The following is a 24,856-nucleotide window of genomic DNA, read 5'->3' as shown; positions in this document are numbered from 1 at the left end:
CCGTGACAGCTAGCCTGTCTTGGACTGGCACCACCTCTTGCGCGTCATTTGATGCGCTGGTGGGGCGGTGTCTTCCAGGGGAGGACCTGGTGGGCTTAGACTCTCCAGGGGGAGTGGCGGTGTGACGCAGCCCGACATCTTGTGTGCAGGGAGGTGTGGGCACGCCAGTCCTCTGACGTCGTTACCGGAGCGCGGCTAACAGCGGCGCTTCCGGGTGACGTCTGACTGTTCCCCACGTGTGGCCGGCAGCAACAGCTGATCATCAGGTAATTATACACCGGGTTTAAATAGGCTGTGTGTGCAATGTATCTTTTGGGCACTTGGCACTTTATTCTGTTGCACTGCAGGATGAGCAGTGCTTTGGCAAATATGCTGATTTTACTATTCCCCTGATGAAGGCATACGAAACGGCTGTTGGGATGATGAGTATATCATTGCATTTAATATTTTGCTGCTGAATTACCTGTGCTGCATGTTTGCATTGGAACTTTTGCACTTTATTGACACATTAAAACACAGAAAGATGTTTCATGACTGAATAGTGTGCTGGTCTATCCTGAGCTTGGTTCCTGTGGGATTCCTTAGTTTATGGACAATACTGTATTATTTACAGTATCTGATCTGGCACCTAGACATTGACCTGGAAGTGTGCTGCGGCTTTGTTTGTGGAAATGTATATATATATATATATATATGTTCAATATATTATAAGGTGTCGCAATATATTGATTATTACTTTCAACCGGTGGTGCAAACCCAACCGACATATTTAAAAGATACGACATCATTTATTAACAGGTTGGCGGAGCTACCGATACTACCCACTAACAGTTTACTCTGCACTCTAGATGTGGTAAGTCTCTACACCAACATCCCGCACGATAGAGGTGTAGAGGCTGCTAGACGACTGTTGTCCACTAGTCCAGCTTATTGTGGGCCGGACTTAACTTTTTTTCTAGAATTACTCAAATTGACCCTTAACCGTAATTATTTTTTGTTCGACGGTAAGTGGTTCGAACAGAGGCAGGGATGCGCGATGGGCAGTTGTGCATCCCCAGCCTTTGCGAACTGCTTCATGTTCGAAGTAGAAAGGGACATCTTTTTTACAGATCCCTATGTTTCGGGCAAAATATTATTTTTCATTCGATACATAGATGATCTGTTTTTGATTTGGTCAGGCACGCAGGAGGAATTTGAGATGACTCTAGTACGGATCAACCAAATGGATCCTAATATTAAATTTACAGCCATTAGCAGTGTTCAAGAGGTTAACTATTTAGATGTCACCATTTCAATCAGAGAAGGTCGGGTACACACTAATCTTTTCAAAAAACCGACGGACAGAAACACACTTCTGCATGCTGCAAGTTTCCATCCGCCCTCCATGAAGTATAGCCTCCCTTACTCCCAATTTCTCAGGGTTCATAGAATCTCAGACAATATTGTTAATACAGAGGCTGAGATCAACGAAATGGCCCGGCGGTTTAAAGCAAGGGGTTATAATTGGACAGAGCTTATGCGTACCAAGGCCAAAGTCCTGGGAATGGATAGAGGCCAGTTATTAAAACCTAGAGAGGCAGCACTCACTCCAATGCAGAATAAAATACCATTTGTGCAGAAGTGGTCCACGGTCAGTAAGGAGGTAAAACAACATGTAAAGGATAGCTGGCCCGTTATCACAACAGATAAAGTGCTAGGTACTCTAAATGACAAATCATTACTGCAGAGTTACACGAGGAACAAGAATTTGAGGGATTTATTAGTACATAATGATATTTCCAACTATAAGGACAGCCCCCTAAGCATTCCTAAGTAAGAAGCCTGGATGCTACCGATGCATTGGCTGCACTACGTGCAGCTATATGGAGACAGGTCCGGGTTTCTCGCACCCCAAGACAGGCAGGTTCATTAAAATTAATAAGATCTTGACTTGTACAGATTCGTTTGTAATATACTTCATCCGCTGCCCCTGCGATTGTTTTACGTGGGGAAGACAGTGAGACAATTTCGTGAGAGAATGACCATGCATAGGTCGGCTATAAGAGCGGCCTTGGGTGGTGAAAGTCAGGCGCAACCAGTAGCGCGCCATTTTGCCAGGTTCAAACACAATCTATCATGCCTGAAATATAAGATCATAGATCAGGAACCTGAGAAATTAAGAGGGGGCAATAGAGAGAAATTGTTATTACAACGGGAGGCGAGATGGATTTATTTTCTTAATACACTATCGCCCGGGGGGTTAAATGAACAAATGCCTTTGAATTGTTTTTTATAGATAGATCATGTTTGTTTGTCCAGTTTGTTTGATTAGTGAGGAATCTGATCTCCATATGTGTAGTGACAACAATGTAATGAGACCAGATTTGCCATATGATGTTAGTAAGAATAGGTATATTCAGTTGCAATATGTCAGATATAGGACACACAATGATATGGTAAGGTCAATGCCACTGTTAGTGTAATCTTTTAGTAGATACCTCGCTGTATAGTACCAGAATCAGCACCATGGTCACTATTATTGTTTAAGATATTAGTATATTGGTGGCATCTATGCGGGATTGTGCTTTTGTTATGTCTATGTAACACGCTGTCACATTTTGTTTATTGGTTCCCTAGGTAACCGGGGCCGGGCGGGAGGAGTGAACGCGTCCCTCAGTCAGAGCGTGGTGACGTCAGCCGGCTGCTGCTGACGCATAGGATGGAGGGTGGTGTACGGCGCGAGGCAGCAGGTGAGACAAACACGCGCAAATGGGGTTGAACAGCGTCATCTTCCCTCGCCAGCGCACCGGACCAGGGAGGAGTGTTCATTAGGTATGGGGTAAGGTATAAATGTTTGCTCAATGTATTTATATGTTTGGTCTGACGAAAGCTAGAATATAGCTGAAACGTTACCAGAGCTCAGTCTCTCTCGTTATTTCTTTCCGTTGTGAAAAGTCCTCGTGAGTGCCACCCGTCTTTGAATGATTTATATATATATGTATATATATATAGTTATATTGGACAGGCCTGTGTAGTATAAACATGGATCTAGTTAGAAAATACAAGTTCTAGGATGTGGGGTGCCAGAAGGCTTTGGACCTCCGGCTCCCTTTTGCCTTGCTTGCTGTGTATACTGTATACCGCCTAGTTTATAAAAGTTTGTTCTGCAATGTTCTTGATCTGATACTGGGTTGTAATTGGAATTTTCCAAAAGCATCTTCCAGAACTGCTGCTTGTGTGACGTGTAATTTTCAGACAAGAAGCCAATTTAGATCCCTGGCAGAGCTATCCAGCTTTAGCTCTGCTCAGAAACACAGGAATTGGCACCCTCCACTGATTTGGCTTCATTGTTTTTCTGTCTCCTTGATGTTGTTGACTGCACTACTCACAGATTCCTAGAAAGCCTGATCTGCGTAAAACTACTTCTAGCATTTTTTTGTTTTCCAAGACCTGAAATGGGAAAATACATTTGATTGTCCATGTAACATTTACTGCTAATCATCTGCAAAAAAATGACATTGGGTTTATGTATTTTTATTTTGAGACATTTGATACTCTAGATGGAGTATGTCGGACAATTATTATTTGCATGTGCTGGCACCACAAAAAAAAAGGATATGTACTGAGCTGCATAGAACAGGTGTGTGTTGCTCACATTGACATTTTACAGTAATAAAATAATAATAATAATAATAATAATAATCAATATGTGTTGGTATGATGCTGTAAGGATAAATAAATGTATAGATACACAATTGAGATCCCCCACTGGAGATGTGCGGTTCTCAAGGGGTGGGGGTCGGTCGGATTTGGCCAAGCAAGTAATGTAGATGGAGCAATGCCTGCATTTATATTACATAGTTTACAAGAGTTCCTTTGTTTGCAGTCTTATGTGTATTGCCGATTGTACTGCTTAACAACAGATGACTGCCCCTATTATAATTTAATTATAATTTGGTTATGACTATAGAATACATAATAAAATTATTTGTTGAGAGGCTACATGGTAATACTAGTAATTCCGTGGCTGGTGCCTTACCATATGTTTGCAAATGTACAGTATGTAACTAAGGGCCTGATTCAGACCTGATCGCTGTTGTGCGAAATCGCACAGCAGCCATTTATCGAATGACTGCGCATGCATATGCACTGCAATGCACAGGCATGACCCCAAACAGCGTCAGAATGGTGCGAAAATTTTGCTAGGTGTTCGCAAGGTGATTGACAGGAAGCAGACATTTGTGGGTGGTAACTGGCTCTTTTCTGGGAGTGTCAGGAAAAACGCAGGCGAGTCCAAGCGTTTTCAAGGTGGGTGTGACATCAGCTCTGGACCCAATCAGTCTGTTTCTCGCACTGTAGAAGTAAGTCCTGGGCTGCACACAGGCTGGACAAATAATTAAATGTTGAGTGAGTTGCGTACGGATTTGCAGATGTCTGCTGCCTGGTGAAGTTTTTGTACGGCGTACACATGCATTCGCACACTTGCACGGGGCGGGTTTTATTCTTCCTGGGTGGCGACTGTCTGATTGCAGCCCTCTCCAAATTTGCAGCACAGCTATCAGGTCTGAATTAGGCCCTAAGGTCTCTGCATTTCTATTGTCATTTAGAAAGCGAAATGAGTCGCACAAGAAGAAAGAGTTCAACTAATTATAAAAGACAGATAATGGTAGAAATATGCAGATATGAAATAATAACCCGGTGGTACTACACCTAACCTAAATAGTAATTCCAGCATAAAGAAAAGGAAAGTAGGTATAACGGGTGCACATGGGCTCTCTAAAACATATCTTTATGAAATTACATTAGAATCAGCAGTGAAAATATTAAAATGGATAGTAATAAGTGTAAAGAATGAATTGATTTGATTAAAAGAGAGGCTGTGTGTCACATCAATTCAATTATCTTCCATTACGAGTTATTATCATATTGATATCACATTGAATTTTTAGGAAGAAGCCAATAGAGGTCGGCACAACCTATCAGTACCCTGACGAAGCAACAGCGAAATGCATATTGGCATGTAACTGTATGCTCATCAGCCTGTCAGTTTGTCTGTATTTGTTTGTCTGTATTTAGACGTTAGTTACTGTATGTATTCAGAAGTCAGGGAAACATGAGAAGAGAGAGTAATTGTTTATATTTGCACATAATGCATATTGTTAGACCGTGCATGCAAAACCCAGCCGGGAAACTGAGTAGACCACTAGTACCTTGCAGCGATTGCGTTCATACTCCGTGTTTTGTGTTTTCACCAGAGGAACTATGAGAGACTGTCCAAAACATTTCAACCTAAGGAGGAAAGTGTGAAAAAAGTCCAACATGCTATTGCACCTATCCTATACATTAGGCTACCTTAAACATAAATATGTAAAAACTGTATATTGATTTTACGAATTTAAAATACTTTAAATACAAAAAAGAAATGTCAATGTTTTTAATATCCTCTCTCTTCCCCCAGGTTAAAAAAGAAGTTGGCGATATTACCATCCTAATTAACAATGCTGGTATTGTGTCTGGAAAAAAATTCATAGACTTACCTGATGCCCTTTTGGAAAAGACCATGCAAGTGAACACTATGGCACATTTCTGGGTAATCTAGTTTCAGTCCGGATATTGACATTTTGAAGAAATATTTATAAACTGCATACATTAAACTTCCAGTTCTGATTACTTTTTCCTCTATATCAGATATCATTAACATAATTTTATTTTATTTGGCAATTGCTCCTACTTACAGCCATACCCTATTTAATTCATGTATATATATATGTGTATGTGTGTGTGTATATATATATATATATATATACACTGATCAAAAAAATAAAGGGAACACTAAAATAACACGTCCTAGATCTGAATGAATGAAATATTCTTATTAAATACTTTGCTCTTTACATAGTTGAATGTGCTGACAACAAAATCACACAAATATTATCAATGGAAATCAAATTTATTAACCCATGGAGGTCTGGATTTGGAGTCACACTCAAAATTAAAGTGGAAAAACACACTACAGGCTGATCCAACTTTGATGTAATGTCCTTAAAACAAGTCAAAATGAGGCTCAGTAGTGTGTGTGGACTCCACGTGCCTGTATGACCTCCCTACAACGCCTGGGCATGCTCCTGATGAGGTGGCGGATGGTCTCCTGAGGGATCTCCTCCCAGACCTGGACTAAAGCATCCGCCTACTCCTGGACAGTCTGTGTGCAACGTGGCGTTGGTGGATGGAGCGAGACATGATGTCCCAGATGTGCTCAATTGGATTCAGGTCTGGGGAACGGGCAGGCCAGTCCATAGCATCAATGCCTTCGTCTTGCAGGAACTGCTGACACACTCCAGCCACATGAGGTCTAGCATTGTCTTGCATTAGGAGGAACCCAGGGCCAACCGCACCAGCATATGGGAGGTCATTCCAAGTTGGTCGCTCTGTATTTTTTTCTCGCAACGGAGCGATTAGTCGCTAATGCGCATGCGCAATGCCCGCAGTGCGACTGCGCCAAGTAAATTTGCTATGCAGTTAGGTATTTTACTCACGGCATTACAAGGTTTTTTCTTCGTTCTGGTGATCGTAATGTGATTGACTGGAAGTGGGTGTTTCTGGGCGGAAACAGGCCGTTTTATGGGAGTGTGTGAAAAAACGCTACCGTTTCTGGGAAAAACGCGGGAGTGGCTGGAGAAACGGAGGAGTGTCTGGGCGAACGCTGGGTGTGTTTGTGACGTCAAACCAGGAACGACGAGCACTGAACTGATCGCAAATGCCGAGTAAGTGTGGAGCTACTCAGAAACTGCTAAGAAGTGTCTATTTGCTATTTTGCTAATCTTTCGTTCGCAATTTTGATAAGCTAAGATTCACTCCCAGTAGGCGGCGGCTTAGCGTGTGCAAAGCTGCTAAAAGCAGCTTGCGAGCGAACAACTCGAAATGACCCCCATGGTCTCACAAGGGGTCTGAGGATCTCATCTCAGTACCTAATGGCAGTCAGGCTACCTCTGGCGAGCACATGGAGGGCTGTGCGGCCCCCCAAAGAAATGCCACCACACACCATTTATTTATTATTTATTATTTATTAACAGTTTCTTATATAGCGCAGCATATTCCGTTGCGCTTTACAATTAGAACAACAGTAATAGAACAAAACTGGGTAAAAACAGACAGACATAGAGGTAGGAAGGCCCTGCTCGCAAGCTTACAATCTATAGGGAAATAGGCATAGATACACAAGGATAGATGCTACCTATTGCATAATGGTCCACCAGATTGCTAGGTTCTTAATGGGTTGTAAGATGATACCCCACAAAGTTATCCAAGTGTCAGGAGGGTGTGAGACTAAAGAAAGACAAGATATGTGATGTTATGAATACTCTACAGAGGATGTAATTAGATAGGGAAGCACTGAAGGTTATGTGGGTGGGTCTGGAATTTGATAGGCTTGTCTGAAGAGGTGAGTTTTCAGGGAACATTTAAAGGTTTGGAGACTAGAGGCGAGTCTTACTGTGCGTGGGAGGGCATTCCACAGAGTGGGTGAAGCCCGGATAAAGTCCTGTAATTTTGAGTGTGAACAAGTAATGCGTGTGGATGAGAGACGTAGATCTTGTGCAGAGCGGAGAGGTCGGGTAGGGAGATATTTTGAGATGAGTGAAGAGATGTATGTTGGTGCAGTTTGGTTAATAGCCTTGTATGTGAGTAAAAGTATTTTATATTTAATACGGTAGAATACCGGTAACCAATGGAGGGACTGACAGAGCGGATCTGCAGACGATGAACGTCTGGCAAGGAAGATTAGCCTCGCAGCTGCATTCAAAATGGATTGTAGTGGTGAGAGCCTATGTTTGGGAAGACCGGTCAGGAGACTATTACAATAATCAATGCGGGAGATAATGAGAGCATGGATTAGAGTTTTTGCTGTGTCTTGTGTAAGATAAGGGCGTATTTTGGATATGTTTCTTAGATGTATGTAACATGATCTTGAGACAGATTGAATGTGGGTAACAAAGGACAGTTCAGAGTCAAGAATGACACCTAGGCAGCGAGCTTGTGGGGTAGGGGTGATTGCAGAGTTCTCAACAGTGATAGAGATATCAGGTTGGAAACTACTATTGGCCGGTGGAAATATAATTAATTCTGTTTTGGAAATATTAAGTTTGAGGTGGCGAGATGTCATCCAAGATGAAATGGCAGAAAGGCATTCAGTGACACGGCCCAATACAGATGGTGACAAATCAGGGGAGGATAGGTAGATTTGAGTATCATCCGCATACAGATGGTACTGAAATCCGAAAGAGTTGATTAGTTTGCCAAGAGATGTGGTATAGATAGAGAAAAGCAGAGGACCTAGGACTGAGCCTTGCGGTACTCCAACTGAGAGAGGTAGCGAAGTAGAGGTGGAATCAGAGAAACGAACACTGAAGGAGCGATTAGATAGGTAGGATGAGAACCAAGAAAGGGCTGTGTCCTGAATACCTAGGGATTGTAGTGTTTGTATGAGAAGAGAGTGGTCAACAGTGTCAAAAGCAGCAGAGAGATCAAGGAGAATAAGGAGAGAGAAATGTCCTTTAGATTTAGCAGTGACCAAATCATTCACTACCTTAGTCAGTGCTGTCTCTGTGGAGTGTTGGGCACGAAATCCTGACTGAAGTGGGTCCAGTAGGCTGTGTGAGTTAAGAAAGTGTGTGAGGCGAGTGTAGGCAAGTCTCTCCAGTAGCTTGGAGGGGCATGGGAGCTGAGAGATGGGACGGTAGTTAGAGAGAGAGTTCGGGTCAGAGTTTTGTTTTTTCAGAATGGGAGTAATCACTGCATGCTTGTATAGAGAAGGAAAGATACCAGTAGACAGGGAGAGATTACAGATTTTCGTTAAGGTTGGGATGAGCACAGTAGACAGAGCTTTACTAATTTGTGAGGGTATAGAGTCAAGGGGAGAGGTATTAGAGTAGGCAGATGAAAAGAGTGCAGATACTTCATCTTCATTTGTAGGATCAAAGGAAGAGAAGGTGTTAGAGGGTTCAGGCAGGAAATTGAGCAGGTCACTTGCTGTGGAAGAGCATACCATTTCATTTCGGATCTTGTCAATCTTGTCCTTGAAATAGGAAGCAAGATCTTGCGCACTGACAGTGGCTGGTGGGTTAGGTGAGGGAGGGACAAGAAGTGATTTAAATGTATTAAAAAGTCGCTTGGGGTTAGAGGCTTGAGCAGAGATGAGAGATTGAAAATATGTTTGTTTGGCAGTGTCCAGAGCAGTACGATAAGAGTGGTAGGTGGTCTTATATGTGAGAAAGTCACTTGAACTACGAGATTTACGCCACTGGCGTTCAACTTTTCTTGAGAGTTTTTGTAAGTGTCTAGTGTATTTAGAGTGCCACGGTTGACATCTAAGTCTACGTGGAGTGTGATGGGTAGCTGGAGCCACTTCATCAAGTGCTGTTACTAGAGTTTGGTTAAGGTGTGACACAGCAGTCTCTGGAGAGGTGAATGTAGAAATTGGTGAAAGCAGTGGTTGCAGAGAGGTAGATAGTTGTTGAAAATTAATAGCGTTAATATTTCTGCGGGTAAGAGGTGTCCTTGTAGACTTTAGGGACATGGAGTTTGAAGTAATGGAGGAGAGCATGCATGTGATAAGGTTGTGATCTGAGAGAGGGAAAGGAGTGTTAGTGAGTTCAGAAACAGAGCATAGTCTGGTGAATACAAGATCAAGGCAGTGGCCCTCCTGATGAGTAGGGGAGTCAGTCCATTGGGAGAGGCCAAGAGAGGAGGTTAGAGAAAGTAGTTTAGAGGTATGGGGAGATTGTGGACTGTCAATAGAGAGATTGAAATCACCCATAATGATGGTGGAGATGTCAGAGGATAGAAAGTGAGGGAGCCATGCAGAAAAATCTTCCAGAAACTTTTTGGGTTGCCCAGGTGGGCGATAGATAGCTGCAACACGCAGAGAGAAAGGGGTGAAAATCCTAATAGAGTGTACTTCAAAGGATGTAAATGTGAGTGAGGGAACAGGTGGTAAAACAATGTGCGTGTAACATTTGGATAGTAATATTCCAACACCCCCTCCTTTGATGTTACCAGGCCTGGGGGTGTGTGTGAAGTGGAGGCCACCATGTGACAGTGCTGCAGGGGAGGCAGTGTCTGATTGTGTGAGCCAGGTTTCTGTTATAGCCAGCATATTGAATTTGTTTGCTATGAAAAGGTCATGAATAGCTGTTAATTTGTTGCAAACAGAGCGTGCATTCCATAAAGCACATTTTAGTGACTTGGAGGTAGATGGGAGACAAGTGATGTTGATAAGGTTTGTTGATTTTATATTCTGTTGTGAATCAGCTGAATGTGAGCGTGGTATGTGGATGGGACCAGGATTTGGGGATATGTCACCAGCTTGTAGAAGCAGAAGAAGAGAGAGATAGGTATAGTTAGGGGAGGTGTGTGATAGTTTCTTATGGTGACAGGTAGAGGATGTGACAGTGTACATAGATAGGTTAAAAGCTCATGAGTGTTAATAAGAGGGGAGTGGATTAATGAGGCTGCAATGTGTACAGAGCGATAAATAACAGGAATAGTGAAGGACGATGTCATTTTATAGAGGATACCATGAAGTGCTATGAGGAAAAAAAGTATGTGGAGCATGGTGTTTATAAAGAGAAAAGTATAGATAGGAAAATGCTTATGGAAATTGTTAATCAAATGGTAGATTTACCTGCTTTCCAATGTTTTTCAATGTTTGTTCAACTGTTGGTTTAACTGTTCTTTTTAAAATTTCCTAACTTTGTAATTTCCAAACTTCGTATATTTCTAAACTCTGACAACTGCCCCCGCAGACAACTGCCCCATTACTGAATGCTAACATATACTAGTTCTAATTTACAAAGGCTTCAGCTGAAGCTAATTGGACATCTAATCAAAGGAATTAGATTACCCTGTGTTAAGTAAACACCAGTCCATGTATGCTAATAAACTCCACTCCACTGACCCACATCTATACAAGAGATAATATCAGCGATAAGCAAGTACTAATATTCTACAAATACAATTACATACACTGCTAAAATATACATTGGTGTGAATAGAGATCAAAGTTATAGTTTGCAGGGATCAGCAAGCAGAAATCGACATACATTTGAAAATATAGCATGGAGATGTCTGTGGGTTATTGCAGAGGTGTACTGACCCACTGCCAAACCGGTCATGCTGGAGGATGTTGCAGGCAGCAGAACGTTCTCCTTGGCGTCTCCAGACTCTGTCATGTCTGTCACATGTGCTCAGTGAGAACCTGCTTTCATCTGTGAAGAGCACAGGGCGCCATTGGAAAATTTGCCAATCTTGGTGTTCTCTGGCAAATGCCAAACGTCCTGCACGGTGTTGGACTGTAAGCACAACCCCCACCTGTGGACGTCGGGCCCTCATACCACCCTCTTGGAGTCTGTTTCTGATCGTTTGAGTAGACACATGCACATTTGTGGCTTGCTGGAGGTCATTTTGCAGGGCTCTGGCAGTGCTCCACCTGTTCCTCCTTGCACAAAGGCAGAGGTAGCAGTCCTGCTGCTGGGTTGTTGCCCTCCTACGGCCTCCTCCACGTCTCCTGATGTACTGGCCTGTCTCCTGGTAGCGCCTCCATGTTCTGGACACTACGCTGACAGACACAGCAAACCTTGCCACAGCTCGCATTGATGTGCCATCCTGGATGAGCTGCACTACCTGTGCCACTTGTGTGGGTTGTAGGGAGGTCATACAGGCACGTGGAGGCCACACACACTACTGAGCCTCATTTTGAATTGTTTTAAGGACATTACATCAAAGTTGAATCAGCCTGTAGTGTGTTTTTCCACTTTAATTTTGAGTGTGACTCCAAATCCAGACCTCCATGGGTTAATAAATTTGATTTCCAGTGATAATTTTGGTGTGATTTTGTTGTCAGCACATTCAACTATGTAAAGAACAAAGTATTTAATAAGAATATTTAATTCATTCAGATCTAGGATGTGTTATTTTAGTGTTCCCTTTATTTTTTTGAGCAGTGTATATATATATATATATATATATATATATGCGAAGGTACTCACTAACTCACTGACTCATCACTGATTCTCTTACTTCCCGGTATGTTAGGAAGCTGAAGTTTTAACATAGATATTCTTCAGGTGGGAAATAGGAAAACTACGTAATTAGAATTCTAATAACCCTCCCCTAAGGGGATGAAAAGGGGGTTGACATAAAGACGTTACTACCGTGCATTGCGTTGCAGGAACGATAACGCCCAAATTGACAATCTGATCAAAATTTGGATTGACCTCCAGTGTGTACGGGTGCTCCTCAGGTAACGCCAAGAACCATGGATTAATATTTACTTACATTAAGCTGTCACAAATTTACATCTCTATAGATTATCCATATTTTTAGTACTCATTTATATTTACAACCGTGAAAACCAGAAACTCCCGTGTGAAGAACAGGTATTAACAGCTAGTTCATTAATAAAAAAAAATTAAAAAAATCCCTGTTTAGCAGGCTTTTCAAAAGTAGGTTCATATTCCATAGAAACCACCATTGGGAACTACTGTATTAACACATTTTGGATGTGAGCTGTGCAGATCTATGAGGAGCAAATACTTTTCCAACTGTTTCTTAGTTCTACTATAATCTCATTTTATGTGTAGCCACATTGCGATAAACAGAGTTTAACATGAGGGGAGGGAATACCGCACAGGAGATATTGAGTATAGAAAGTTAATTTTCTAAACCAAAATCAGGTAATTACAAGAAAACGCTGTTTTCTAATTCTGATATTATTTGGTGGTGCACCCTGAGTCAGTAGGGGAACGTAGACAATATGGAAGAGAAGAAGACTCTTTTGTGGGCGCACTCTTTACTTTACATAAATATAAAAAATAGTCAAAGTAGATAAAAATACAAATTTTAATAATTCAACAAAATAATTTCTACACAATTAAGACAATTAGTGGTTCATCAAAACAATAAAGGTGGTCAAATAATTAACCAAATATTTGAAATAGCACCATGTGCTGATATGAAAGAAACTGGGTTTTGGCTGATGGAAGGAAATTCTGGACGTTATATATTCAGTGGTATATTGTGCTAATAAGCCAATTACTGTTATGCATTCCCCTGTAATAAAGTCTGGATACTGGTAGTGCTTAAGAGTAGTATGCCACTGTCTGGTCTCCTGCCAGAGAAGATAAGAGCGGAAGGGGCGGCAGGGGGACAGGCAAAGAGTGGAAATTGGAGAGCAGTGTGAATCTGCTGTCAGTGTTAGACACTATATGGGCTCAATCAAAGAGCTCTACTGCACTGGGTATTCCTCAATGGTCACCCACTTGAGTACTAACCCAGCCCAACACTGATTAGCTTCCGAGATCGGACGGTTTCGGGCGTCTCCAGTGTGGTATGATAGTAGAGGAAATGACCAATATTACAGAGCTCTGGAATCACTGATGAGAGTTCACGAATTTACAAAGTTATTCAGGACAGATACCAGACATAGAAGAAATTAGATGGATCTGCTGCCAATGTTAGACAGGGACTCAACCCTGAATCACTGGTGAGAGTCCACGAAAATAAGGATTGAAAGAAAAATAAGTAGATAGTAAAAAGGTATAATGGGGTTTAAATCCAGATGCGCCAATAGTAAAATGAACTGGAATAATTACATTATCATTAGAAAATGTTGCCTAAACACAGGGTGCCTGAAATGCCAAAGCAAAGATAAGGAGAAAAAATTAATAACAGAGTACCAGCTATGGGAAAGTATCCAATATAATTTATCGGTACTAAAAAGTAGCAATGAGGTTGTAGCTGAATTGCATCTAGAGTGTGGCTGTTACAAAAGTTTCCACTGCAGGCTCTCAATGCCCCAAAAGGATATAACTATATGGAAGTGAGGTTGTAACTAAATAGCAATGATGTGTCCAGACTAAGGGGGATCTATCAAGGTTTTTAGATTGGATCACTGCCAATAATATCACATGCAGAAGAATGAAAAATGCAGCATTATAGCATAATACATTAATCTGGCAGTTATTTATATTGGATCACTGCCAATCACTGCCAATAATATCACATGCAGAAAATGAAAAATGCAGCATTATAACATAATACATTAATATGGCAGTTATTTATATAAGGCAGGCCAGTACCTATTAGCACAAAGTCCGTCTAGTATATAAATTATATGATAGTAGAGTGATAGTGGCAAGTGCTCACAGGAGCAAATGAGAGAAGCATATTTAAATTGTTGCGTGCCTGTAACTCCCAATATACACTGTGTAGTAAGATTGCTATGGATAGTGGGAAAAGAGAGTTGATATTACCCGCGCCGAAATGGGGTAGAATCACCCCTTCTAGAGTCTTGACACCCGTCTCCTCGCAAAAGGTGCTAACAGTCTTCTAAGAGCCCCGGGCATCTCGAATAATGGGGGTAGTGCAGGAGCCGCCGGTCCGATGGTGTCCTGTCGGACACAAGCCGCCGTCAGATATCCGCTGCTGCGGACAGCCGCGATGGGTATGGAGTGGAAGTCAGGGGAGACGGAGGGCACGGGCACAGGCCAGATAACGTCCGAGGTTCCGGTCAGCCAAAAGGGTCAGCGGTTGTAACGGAATACGCGTTTCACCCGTTCGCCGGGCTTGATCACTTCCTGTTGTGGTCTCGATCCCAGCAGGTTTTTTAAAAGGAGGTTCAATCAGTATCTTCCAATCAAAACGGAGGGGGTGTATGAGTACTTTGATTACCCGCTGAGGTTTTACGGCTGGAATAATCCGGATGATTAACACTGAATCACTGGTTGATTGACAGGAGGAGCCGTTATCCATGTGAACAAATAAAATAAAGAGAAAAAAAGAGTTTTAAAACACAACCCAAATAAAGTTCTTATTGACCGGGTAATAAATCATATGCAGCATGATGCAAAGCTGAATCAGGTGGATGCAGGTAATTTATCTAATATTGCAAACCTAATAATAAATAATAAAAATAATAATGAAAAATAATAATGAAAAAAGTAGCATGATTAGCCCATATAAATGAATACTTGATATTATTTACTAAAGTGATTAGATTTGATGAGTGCGGGTAGTCCCAATTACAAGCCTAATTTATAGGTTTGTGACAGTTAACAATACGGAGTCCCAAGAGGGAAAACTACCTCATGGCACTGGTAGTAATTAAATCTTAGCCATTAATATATATTCACACAGTATTGTCCAAATAGGCTGATAAAAAATGATTAATTGATGAACTGTTACTACACAAACAGCGGTCCTGGGTACGAGCAAAGAAAATAGATTGTCATTAATTTATAATGATTAGATATGAATTACTGTAGGTGATAAAACAAGGTTAGATATATATTTCTCTCAAATTGATTGGTGATTCGAGAAATGTTGGTTTATGTGGCACGTATATAAGATATAGTGGGGTGCCGCTGCTGGTCAAGTGTAATAGTCGCAAAGTCAGCGGTCCTGAGGCCGGACAGAAAGGCTCCCTGATAGGGCTAAACATTAGCCTAAAATAGAAAGTGATTGTTCATAATCAATAATAATGCAGTGTCTCGCTTATTAATAATCATCATACGGTATCCTGTATAAACAGTAAATTGTTGAGGTATTGATGTTAATTACATGGGACATGTCTGCTCTTTATTGCGGTTAATCTGTGGGTCAGAAATGCTGAATAATAATGCCGCATAGTCCGTAATACTGAGTGCGAGCACAGAAGGGGAAGAAAGAAAAGGAAATGGGAAGGAAATGAAGAGGCTCCTTAATAGAGCTGATGAACTGAAAAGTTAGGAGAGTCCTCGGTAGTGACCCAGCAAGGTTTTGTATGCAAGTTAAAAACTGTTATTGTATATCTGAGTAAACACGGATGCATGAAAAAATTAGGGGATCTCCCTATAGGTCAAAGAAACTAGTTGCTGTTGCCGAATATTGGGCCCTTGACAGGTGATGATAGTGTTTATAATGTCTAATTATAAACACATGGCCTAAGGTTAGGTGTAATTGTAGGGCTCTAGTTCAAACTGTAAGGGATGAAAGGTGGAGAATTAATATGTAGGAATGATAGTGAAACCTAAGGGATGGGTTGGGGGGTGGGGTTAAAACTAAGAGATAAAGTTGATGTGTGCACTTAACTGAGTAAATAAATGTTGAAATCAAGTGCTGATAAACAGGTATAATGGGGTACGTGAGGCCCGTGAGATGTTAGTGGAAATAAATATCATAGGTGAATAAAATGGAAAGATTGGGAGTGGATGTTCTAGTGTTCAGGTAAGTGTCTGGGAAGGGTAAGGGGGAAGGGTATAAGTTGGGAGTGCGTGCTGGATACACTATGTATATACACACACATACACTCCAAACACATAAACATATGGAACACAGGTGTATGTGTGGATGAGAACGAAAAGTGAAACTATAGTGATTATGCTGTAAATTGGTCGGGTGGGTGTGGAGTATAAGAAGTCGTGGGACTATATATAATTATGCTGAGGGTGTGGACATTAGATAAGCGAGTATACACACATGGTTTAAATTAATATTCGTATCATATAAATACGCTGTAATTGATATACTCATTCAGGCCTGCTGGTATTAGTCCCCCCAACTTGAAAGTCCATTCGCTTTCTTTCTTAATAAGTTCTTTACTTAGGTCACCTCCACGTATGCCCAAGTGAATTCTGTCTAGACCAAATGCTCGCATTTCACATGGGGAATCATGATGTTGAGCATGGAAATGCCTTGCTACTGATGTCAATTTTTTGCCTTTCTGTAGGTCAGACGAGGCATTTCTGATATTTCCCATGTGTTCTAGAATCCTGGTTTTGAATTTCCTTGTGGTCATACCGATGTAGCGTTGGTTGCAGCTACAAATTAGGCAGTAGACCATTCCTTCTGTATTACAATTAAAGAAATGTTTTATTTGAATATCGCGCCCTAATCTATCTGTGACCTTGTCGGTGATCTGGATCTGAGGACAGGCTTTGCACTGCCCACAGGGGAAAGACCCTGTTAAATTGCTGGTTTTGGTGGGATTCCGTGTAAAATGGCTCTGAACGATCATGTCCTTCACATTCTTAGCTCTCCTCCAACTAACTTGGAGCGTTGAGTCCAATAGTGGTGATAGATCTGCATCAAGGTGTAGGACCGGTAGATGCTTCTGAATCGCGTTTTTGATTTGACGCCATTCTGGGCAAAAAGTACCTACAAAACGAATTTTGGTATCATCTTTTTCTTTCTTTGGTTTGTCTTGAAAGATCAGAGTGTCTCTTTTCACTTTGAGAACGGCTTTTTGAGCTTTTTTCAAAGCTCGTTTGCTATACCCACGTGCATGTAATCGGGCCGCAAGTTCGTGACTTTTTTGTTTGTATATGGTATCTTCTATACAGTTACGTCTAAGTCTGAGAAATTCCCCTTTGGGAATGTTCTCGACAGTCGGCGGAAAATGAGAACTTGTCTGGTACAGAATACTATTGGTGGCCGTGTCTTTTCGATATAGTTCTGTGGCCAGGGTTCCAATTGCTGTCTTGTAAATGTTAAGGTCTAAAAAGGATACCTTTTCTTTGCTTATTGTATAGGTCAGAAAGATGTTGACACTGTTGTTGTTAAGTAGATTTATAAAGTCCAGTAGAAGTTGTTCATCACTGTCCCAGATCACAAAGATATCATCTATAAATCTTAGCCAATTCAGAATATGTTGTGTATATTTCTGATTCTCATCCCTGAAAACGATGGTTTGTTCCCACCAGCCGAGGAACAAATTTGCATAAGTGGGAGCACAAGCCGCTCCCATCGCTGTCCCTCGGATTTGCTGGAAAAATTGGTCACCGAAGGTGAAGAAATTCTTGTTAAGTACGAAGCACAGCATTTCACAAAGAAAATCGTTGAACTCATTTCTTTCTTTCATATCCAAAAAGAACTTAGTCGCTTCTATTCCTTGTTGGTGGGAGATGCTACTATACAGAGCCTCAACATCCAATGTGACTAAGATACAATCCTTCTCCAGACAGATGTCATGTAACTTCCGTAGTAAATCAGAAGTATCTTTTAGGTAGGAGGGTAGTGTTAAGACATGTTCCCTAAGGTGTAAGTCCAAGAATTTGCTGGGTATTTCTAGTAGTCCCCCATTCCCTGAAACAATGGGTCTTCCTGGTGGTTTCGTGATGTTCTTGTGTACCTTCGGTAGAAGATAGAACGTAGGTACTCTGGGGTTTGAGACCGTAAGGTATTTGAACTCCTGTGATGTGATGGTTCCAAGTGCTGAGGCTTCTTCGATCATATGCATGTACTGTCTATGAAATTTAGCTGTGGGGTTGAGTGGTAATCTCAGGTAGCATGAGGTGTCCAGGAGTTTTCGTCGTGCTTCTTCCTCGTACATGGAGACAGGCCAAATCACGATATTGCCCCCTTTGTCAGAGGGCTTAAGAATTACATCTTTCCATGACTGAATTTCTTTTAGAGCAAGTCTTTCTTTATATTTCAGATTGTTCGTGAGGCATCTTTTCTTGGAATTTGTTTGGATTTGATCAAATTCTCTCGATACTAGGTCTAAGAAGACCTTAATCTCCGGACTGTTATTATCTGGTGGAAAGAAAGTAGATTTAGCCTTACATGTGGGTCTGGTATTTTGGACATCTACCGAGTTAGAAGCTGATTCCATGTAAAGTTCTTCCAGGGCCTGAATTGCCATTACTTCTTCTTCAGATAAGGGTGTACTTGAGGGATTTGAGGAGGATGGTCCCTCCGATGGGGGTGTGATGAGAGTTGATCCGACATTCATAGATGACGAGATGTCCATGGTATCTTTGGATTTGGCAAAGAATTTTTTTAAAAGTAGTTTGCGACCAAAAAGCCTAAGGTCTTTTTCCCATGCAAATCTATTAAATGATGATGAAGGTGAGAATGAGAGTCCTTTGCTTAGGACTTCCACCTGATCTTCCGTAAGAATTCTGGTGCTGAGATTGATGATTTGTAGCCTATCTGTGGTCAATACTTCCTGGTTTTCCGTATTGGATAGTGAGAGGTCCTTGGGGGATCCCAATCGCGATTGTTTTTGTCGGTGTTTCGTCCCCCCTCTTCTTGTCTTCCTCGATATTTGTTTCTGCCTCTTGAACGTTGACCTTTCCCTAAAAAAGGATCCTCAGAATTGTAACGTTTGGTTGTCGCCGAGGCTCCTTCTGGGTGTTCTACGGAGGAGTCTTCACTATATGAAGATTCCCTTTCCGATGAACTGATGTCTTCCCTTGTGGGTCCTCCTCTACCTCTTGGGGTGTAAGAATTCCAACGGAATATGTTACCTTGGGAGAAATCACTCTTATCTCTTTGGAACTTATTACGTTTCCTTTCTATTATAGAAGTTTCATATGAATCTAGTTCCTTTTTGTATTTGTCAAAAGTGTTTTGGAAGGTGAGGTCCTTCTCCCAGGTTTCTAGTGTTTTGCCTAATTCCTCAATGCTCTTTTCTACTTGATCTAAAACTAAATTATCATGTTTGATGAGAATCAAAGTAAGCTCATGGGAGCATTTCAGCAAAACAGCTTCCCATTCTGCTTTTAAATTCTCTGTAGCCAGAGGGAATGAGGGGAAAACACGGGGTCGTAGACCTCTGGGTGAGATTTTATTTTTGTGATAGTTCTCTAGAGTAGTAATGTCCCACGATAGTCTAATTTCTTTTTTGTAGGTTCTTCTGCAATTTGGAGAGGTCCGTTCTCCAATCTTTTGGAGTAGCGGGATTCTGGAAGGTGTCTGAAAAGATATCACCGCATTCATCTAAATTTCTGCGTTTGGATATCAATGCTGTCTTTAATGAGAATGTAGTCATAGTAATGAATAAGGTTGTGAGTATTAAAAACAATTTATAGGAAGTATAACAATTCTCATAGAACCACTGAAAAAAGTCGTAACAGGAAAGTAGGAAAGAGATCCCGATAGAGAATAAGGTTGTTAGGTCCGTGCAAGGTATTAGAAAGCTAAGAATGAACTCAGCATAAAAGTACTTAACATGAGGGGAGGGAATACCGCACAGGAGATATTGAGTATAGAAAGTAAATTTTCTAAACCAAAATCAGGTAATTACAAGAAAACGCTGTTTTCTAATTCTGATATTATTTGGTGGTGCACCCTGAGTCAGTAGGGGAACGTAGACAATATGGAAGAGAAGAAGACTCTTTTGTGGGCGCACTCTTTACTTTACATAAATATAAAAAATAGTCAAAGTAGATAAAAATACAAATTTTAATAATTCAACAAAATAATTTCTACACAATTAAGACAATTAGTGGTTCATCAAAACAATAAAGGTGGTCAAATAATTAACCAAATATTTGAAATAGCACCATGTGCTGATATGAAAAAAACTGGGTTTTGGCTGATGGAAGGAAATTCTGGACGTTATATATTCAGTGGTATATTGTGCTAATAAGCCAATTACTGTTATGCATTCCCCTGTAATAAAGTCTGGATACTGGTAGTGCTTAAGAGTAGTATGCCACTGTCTGGTCTCCTGCCAGAGAAGATAAGAGCGGAAGGGGCGGCAGGGGGACAGGCAAAGAGTGGAAATTGGAGAGCAGTGTGAATCTGCTGTCAGTGTTAGACACTATATGGGCTCAATCAAAGAGCTCTACTGCACTGGGTATTCCTCAATGGTCACCCACGTGAGTACTAACCCAGCCCAACACTGATTAGCTTCCGAGATCGGACGGTTTCGGGCGTCTCCAGTGTGGTATGATAGTAGAGGAAATGACCAATATTACAGAGCTCTGGAATCACTGATGAGAGTTCACGAATTTACAAAGTTATTCAGGACAGATACCAGACATAGAAGAAATTAGATGGATCTGCTGCCAATGTTAGACAGGGACTCAACCCTGAATCACTGGTGAGAGTCCACGAAAATAAGGATTGAAAGAAAAATAAGTAGATAGTAAAAAGGTATAATGGGGTTTAAATCCAGATGCGGCAATAGTAAAATGAACTGGAATAATTACATTATCATTAGAAAATGTTGCCTAAACACAGGGTGCCTGAAATGCCAAAGCAAAGATAAGGAGAAAAAAATTAATAACAGAGTACCAGCTATGGGAAAGTATCCAATATAATTTATCGGTACTAAAAAGTAGCAATGAGGTTGTAGCTGAATTGCATCTAGAGTGTGGCTGTTACAAAAGTTTCCACTGCAGGCTCTCAATGCCCCAAAAGGATATAACTATATGGAAGTGAGGTTGTAACTAAATAGCAATGATGTGTCCAGACTAAGGGGGATCTATCAAGGTTTTTAGATTGGATCACTGCCAATAATATCACATGCAGAAGAATGAAAAATGCAGCATTATAGCATAATACATTAATCTGGCAGTTATTTATATTGGATCACTGCCAATCACTGCCAATAATATCACATGCAGAAAAATGAAAAATGCAGCATTATAACATAATACATTAATATGGCAGTTATTTATATAAGGCAGGCCAGTACCTATTAGCACAAAGTCCGTCTAGTATATAAATTATATGATAGTAGAGTGATAGTGGCAAGTGCTCACAAGAGCAAATGAGAGAAGCATATTTAAATTGTTGCGTGCCTGTAACTCCCAATATACACTGTGTAGTAAGATTGCTATGGATAGTGGGAAAAGAGAGTTGATATTACCCGCGCCGAAATGGGGTAGAATCACCCCTTCTAGAGTCTTGACACCCGTCTCCTCGCAAAAGGTGCTAACAGTCTTCTAAGAGCCCCGGGCATCTCGAATAATGGGGGTAGTGCAGGAGCCGCCGGTCCGATGGTGTCCTGTCGGACACAAGCCGCCGTCAGATATCCGCTGCTGCGGACAGCCGCGATGGGTATGGAGTGGAAGTCAGGGGAGACGGAGGGCACGGGCACAGGCCAGATAACGTCCGAGGTTCCGGTCAGCCAAAAGGGTCAGCGGTTGTAACGGAATACGCGTTTCACCCATTCGCCGGGCTTGATCACTTCCTGTTGTGGTCTCGATCCCAGCAGGTTTTTTAAAAGGAGGTTCAATCAGTATCTTCCAATCAAAACGGAGGGGGTGTATGAGTACTTTGATTACCCGCTGAGGTTTTACGGCTGGAATAATCCGGATGATTAACACTGAATCACTGGTTGATTGACAGGAGGAGCCGTTATCCATGTGAACAAATAAAATAAAGAGAAAAAAAGAGTTTTAAAACACAACCCAAATAAAGTTCTTATTGACCGGGTAATAAATCATATGCAGCATGATGCAAAGCTGAATCAGGTGGATGCAGGTAATTTATCTAATATTGCAAACCTAATAAGAAATAATAAAAATAATAATGAAAAATAATAATGAAAAATAATCATTATTATTTTTCATTATTATTTTTATTATTTCTTATTAGGTTTGCAATATTAGATAAATTACCTGCATCCACCTGATTCAGCTTTGCATCATGCTGCATATGATTTATTACCCGGTCAATAAGAACTTTATTTGGGTTGTGTTTTAAAACTCTTTTTTTCTCTTTATTTTATTTGTTCACATGGATAACGGCTCCTCCTGTCAATCAACCAGTGATTCAGTGTTAATCATCCGGATTATTCCAGCCGTAAAACCTCAGCGGGTAATCAAAGTACTCATACACCCCCTTTGTTTTGATTGGAAGATACTGATTGAACCTCCTTTTAAAAAACCTGCTGGGATCGAGACCACAACAGGAAGTGATCAAGCCCGGCGAACGGGTGAAACGCGTATTCCGTTACAACCGCTGACCCTTTTGGCTGACCGGAACCTCGGACGTTATCTGGCCTGTGCCCGTGCCCTCCGTCTCCCCTGACTTCCACTCCATACCCATCGCGGCTGTCCGCAGCAGCGGATATCTGACGGCGGCTTGTGTCCGACAGGACACCATCGGACCGGCGGCTCCTGCACTACCCCCATTATTCGAGATGCCCGGGGCTCTTAGAAGACTGTTAGCACCTTTTGCGAGGAGACGGGTGTCAAGACTCTAGAAGGGGTGATTCTACCCCATTTCGGCGCGGGTAATATCAACTCTCTTTTCCCACTATCCATAGCAATCTTACTACACAGTGTATATTGGGAGTTACAGGCACGCAACAATTTAAATATGCTTCTCTCATTTGCTCTTGTGAGCACTTGCCACTATCACTCTACTATCATATAATTTATATACTAGACGGACTTTGTGCTAATAGGTACTGGCCTGCCTTATATAAATAACTGCCATATTAATGTATTATGTTATAATGCTGCATTTTTCTGCATGTGATATTATTGGCAGTGATTGGCAGTGATCCAATATAAATAACTGCCAGATTAATGTATTATGCTATAATGCTGCATTTTTCATTCTTCTGCATGTGATATTATTGGCAGTGATCCAATCTAAAAACCTTGATAGATCCCCCTTAGTCTGGACACATCATTGCTATTTAGTTACAACCTCACTTCCATATAGTTATATCCTTTTGGGGCATTGAGAGCCTGCAGTGGAAACTTTTGTAACAGCCACACTCTAGATGCAATTCAGCTACAACCTCATTGCTACTTTTTAGTACCGATAAATTATATTGGATACTTTCCCATAGCTGGTACTCTGTTATTAATTTTTTCTCCTTATCTTTGCTTTGGCATTTCAGGCACCCTGTGTTTAGGCAACATTTTCTAATGATAATGTAATTATTCCAGTTCATTTTACTATTGCCGCATCTGGATTTAAACCCCATTATACCTTTTTACTATCTACTTATTTTTCTTTCAATCCTTATTTTCGTGGACTCTCACCAGTGATTCAGGGTTGAGTCCCTGTCTAACATTGGCAGCAGATCCATCTAATTTCTTCTATGTCTGGTATCTGTCCTGAATAACTTTGTAAATTCGTGAACTCTCATCAGTGATTCCAGAACTCTGTAATATTGGTCATTTCCTCTACTATCATACCACACTGGAGACGCCCGAAACCGTCCGATCTCGGAAGCTAATCAGTGTTGGGCTGGGTTAGTACTCAAGTGGGTGACCATTGAGGAATACCCAGTGCAGTAGAGCTCTTTGATTGAGCCCATATAGTGTCTAACACTGACAGCAGATTCACACTGCTCTCCAATTTCCACTCTTTGCCTGTCCCCCTGCCGCCCCTTCCGCTCTTATCTTCTCTGGCAGGAGACCAGACAGTGGCATACTACTCTTAAGCACTACCAGTATCCAGACTTTATTACAGGGGAATGCATAACAGTAATTGGCTTATTAGCACAATATACCACTGAATATATAACGTCCAGAATTTCCTTCCATCAGCCAAAACCCAGTTTCTTTCATATCAGCACATGGGGCTATTTCAAATATTTGGTTAATTATTTGACCACCTTTATTGTTTTGATGAACCACTAATTGTCTTAATTGTGTAGAAATTATTTTGTTGAATTATTAAAATTTGTATTTTTATCTACTTTGACTATTTTTTATATTTATGTAAAGTAAAGAGTGCGCCCACAAAAGAGTCTTCTTCTCTTCCATATTGTCTACGTTCCCCTACTGACTCAGGGTGCACCACCAAATAATATGAGAATTAGAAAACAGCGTTTTCTTGTAATTACCTGATTTTGGTTTAGAAAATTAACTTTCTATACTCAATATCTCCTGTGCGGTATTCCCTCCCCTCATGTTAAGTACTTTTATGCTGAGTTCATTCTTAGCTTTCTAATACCTTGCACGGACCTAACAACCTTATTCTCTATCGGGATCTCTTTCCTACTTTCCTGTTACGACTTTTTTCAGTGGTTCTATGAGAATTGTTATACTTCCTATAAATTGTTTTTAATACTCACAACCTTATTCATTACTATGACTACATTCTCATTAAAGACAGCATTGATATCCAAACGCAGAAATTTAGA

The 24,856-nt window shown here is 41.1% G+C and overlaps 1 protein-coding gene and 3 pseudogenes across 1 annotated transcript in view; 2 read left to right on the top strand and 2 right to left on the bottom strand.

Moving 5' to 3' along the window:
• Window positions 1–1,471: 1,471 nt before the first annotated feature.
• Window positions 1,472–24,856, top strand: part of LOC134929651 (epidermal retinol dehydrogenase 2-like) — a 134,650-nt gene continuing 111,265 nt past the window's right edge. Inside the window, exons 1-3 of the mRNA XM_063925232.1 lie at window positions 1,472–1,812; window positions 2,312–2,435; window positions 5,438–5,569. Of these exons, the coding sequence (XP_063781302.1) occupies window positions 1,472–1,812; window positions 2,312–2,435; window positions 5,438–5,569 (597 nt within the window). The remainder of the gene's footprint in view (window positions 1,813–2,311; window positions 2,436–5,437; window positions 5,570–24,856) is intronic.
• LOC134931495 (5S ribosomal RNA) lies at window positions 13,259–13,377 on the bottom strand (annotated as a pseudogene).
• LOC134931552 (5S ribosomal RNA) lies at window positions 20,582–20,700 on the bottom strand (annotated as a pseudogene).
• Window positions 23,890–24,008, top strand: LOC134931494 (5S ribosomal RNA; annotated as a pseudogene).

Source organism: Pseudophryne corroboree, chromosome 5, assembly GCF_028390025.1.
Source record: "Pseudophryne corroboree isolate aPseCor3 chromosome 5, aPseCor3.hap2, whole genome shotgun sequence".
Lineage (NCBI taxonomy): Eukaryota > Metazoa > Chordata > Amphibia > Anura > Myobatrachidae > Pseudophryne > Pseudophryne corroboree.
Note: the sequence above shows the minus strand (reverse complement) of the source record. Positions and strands in the feature narration are given on the sequence as shown.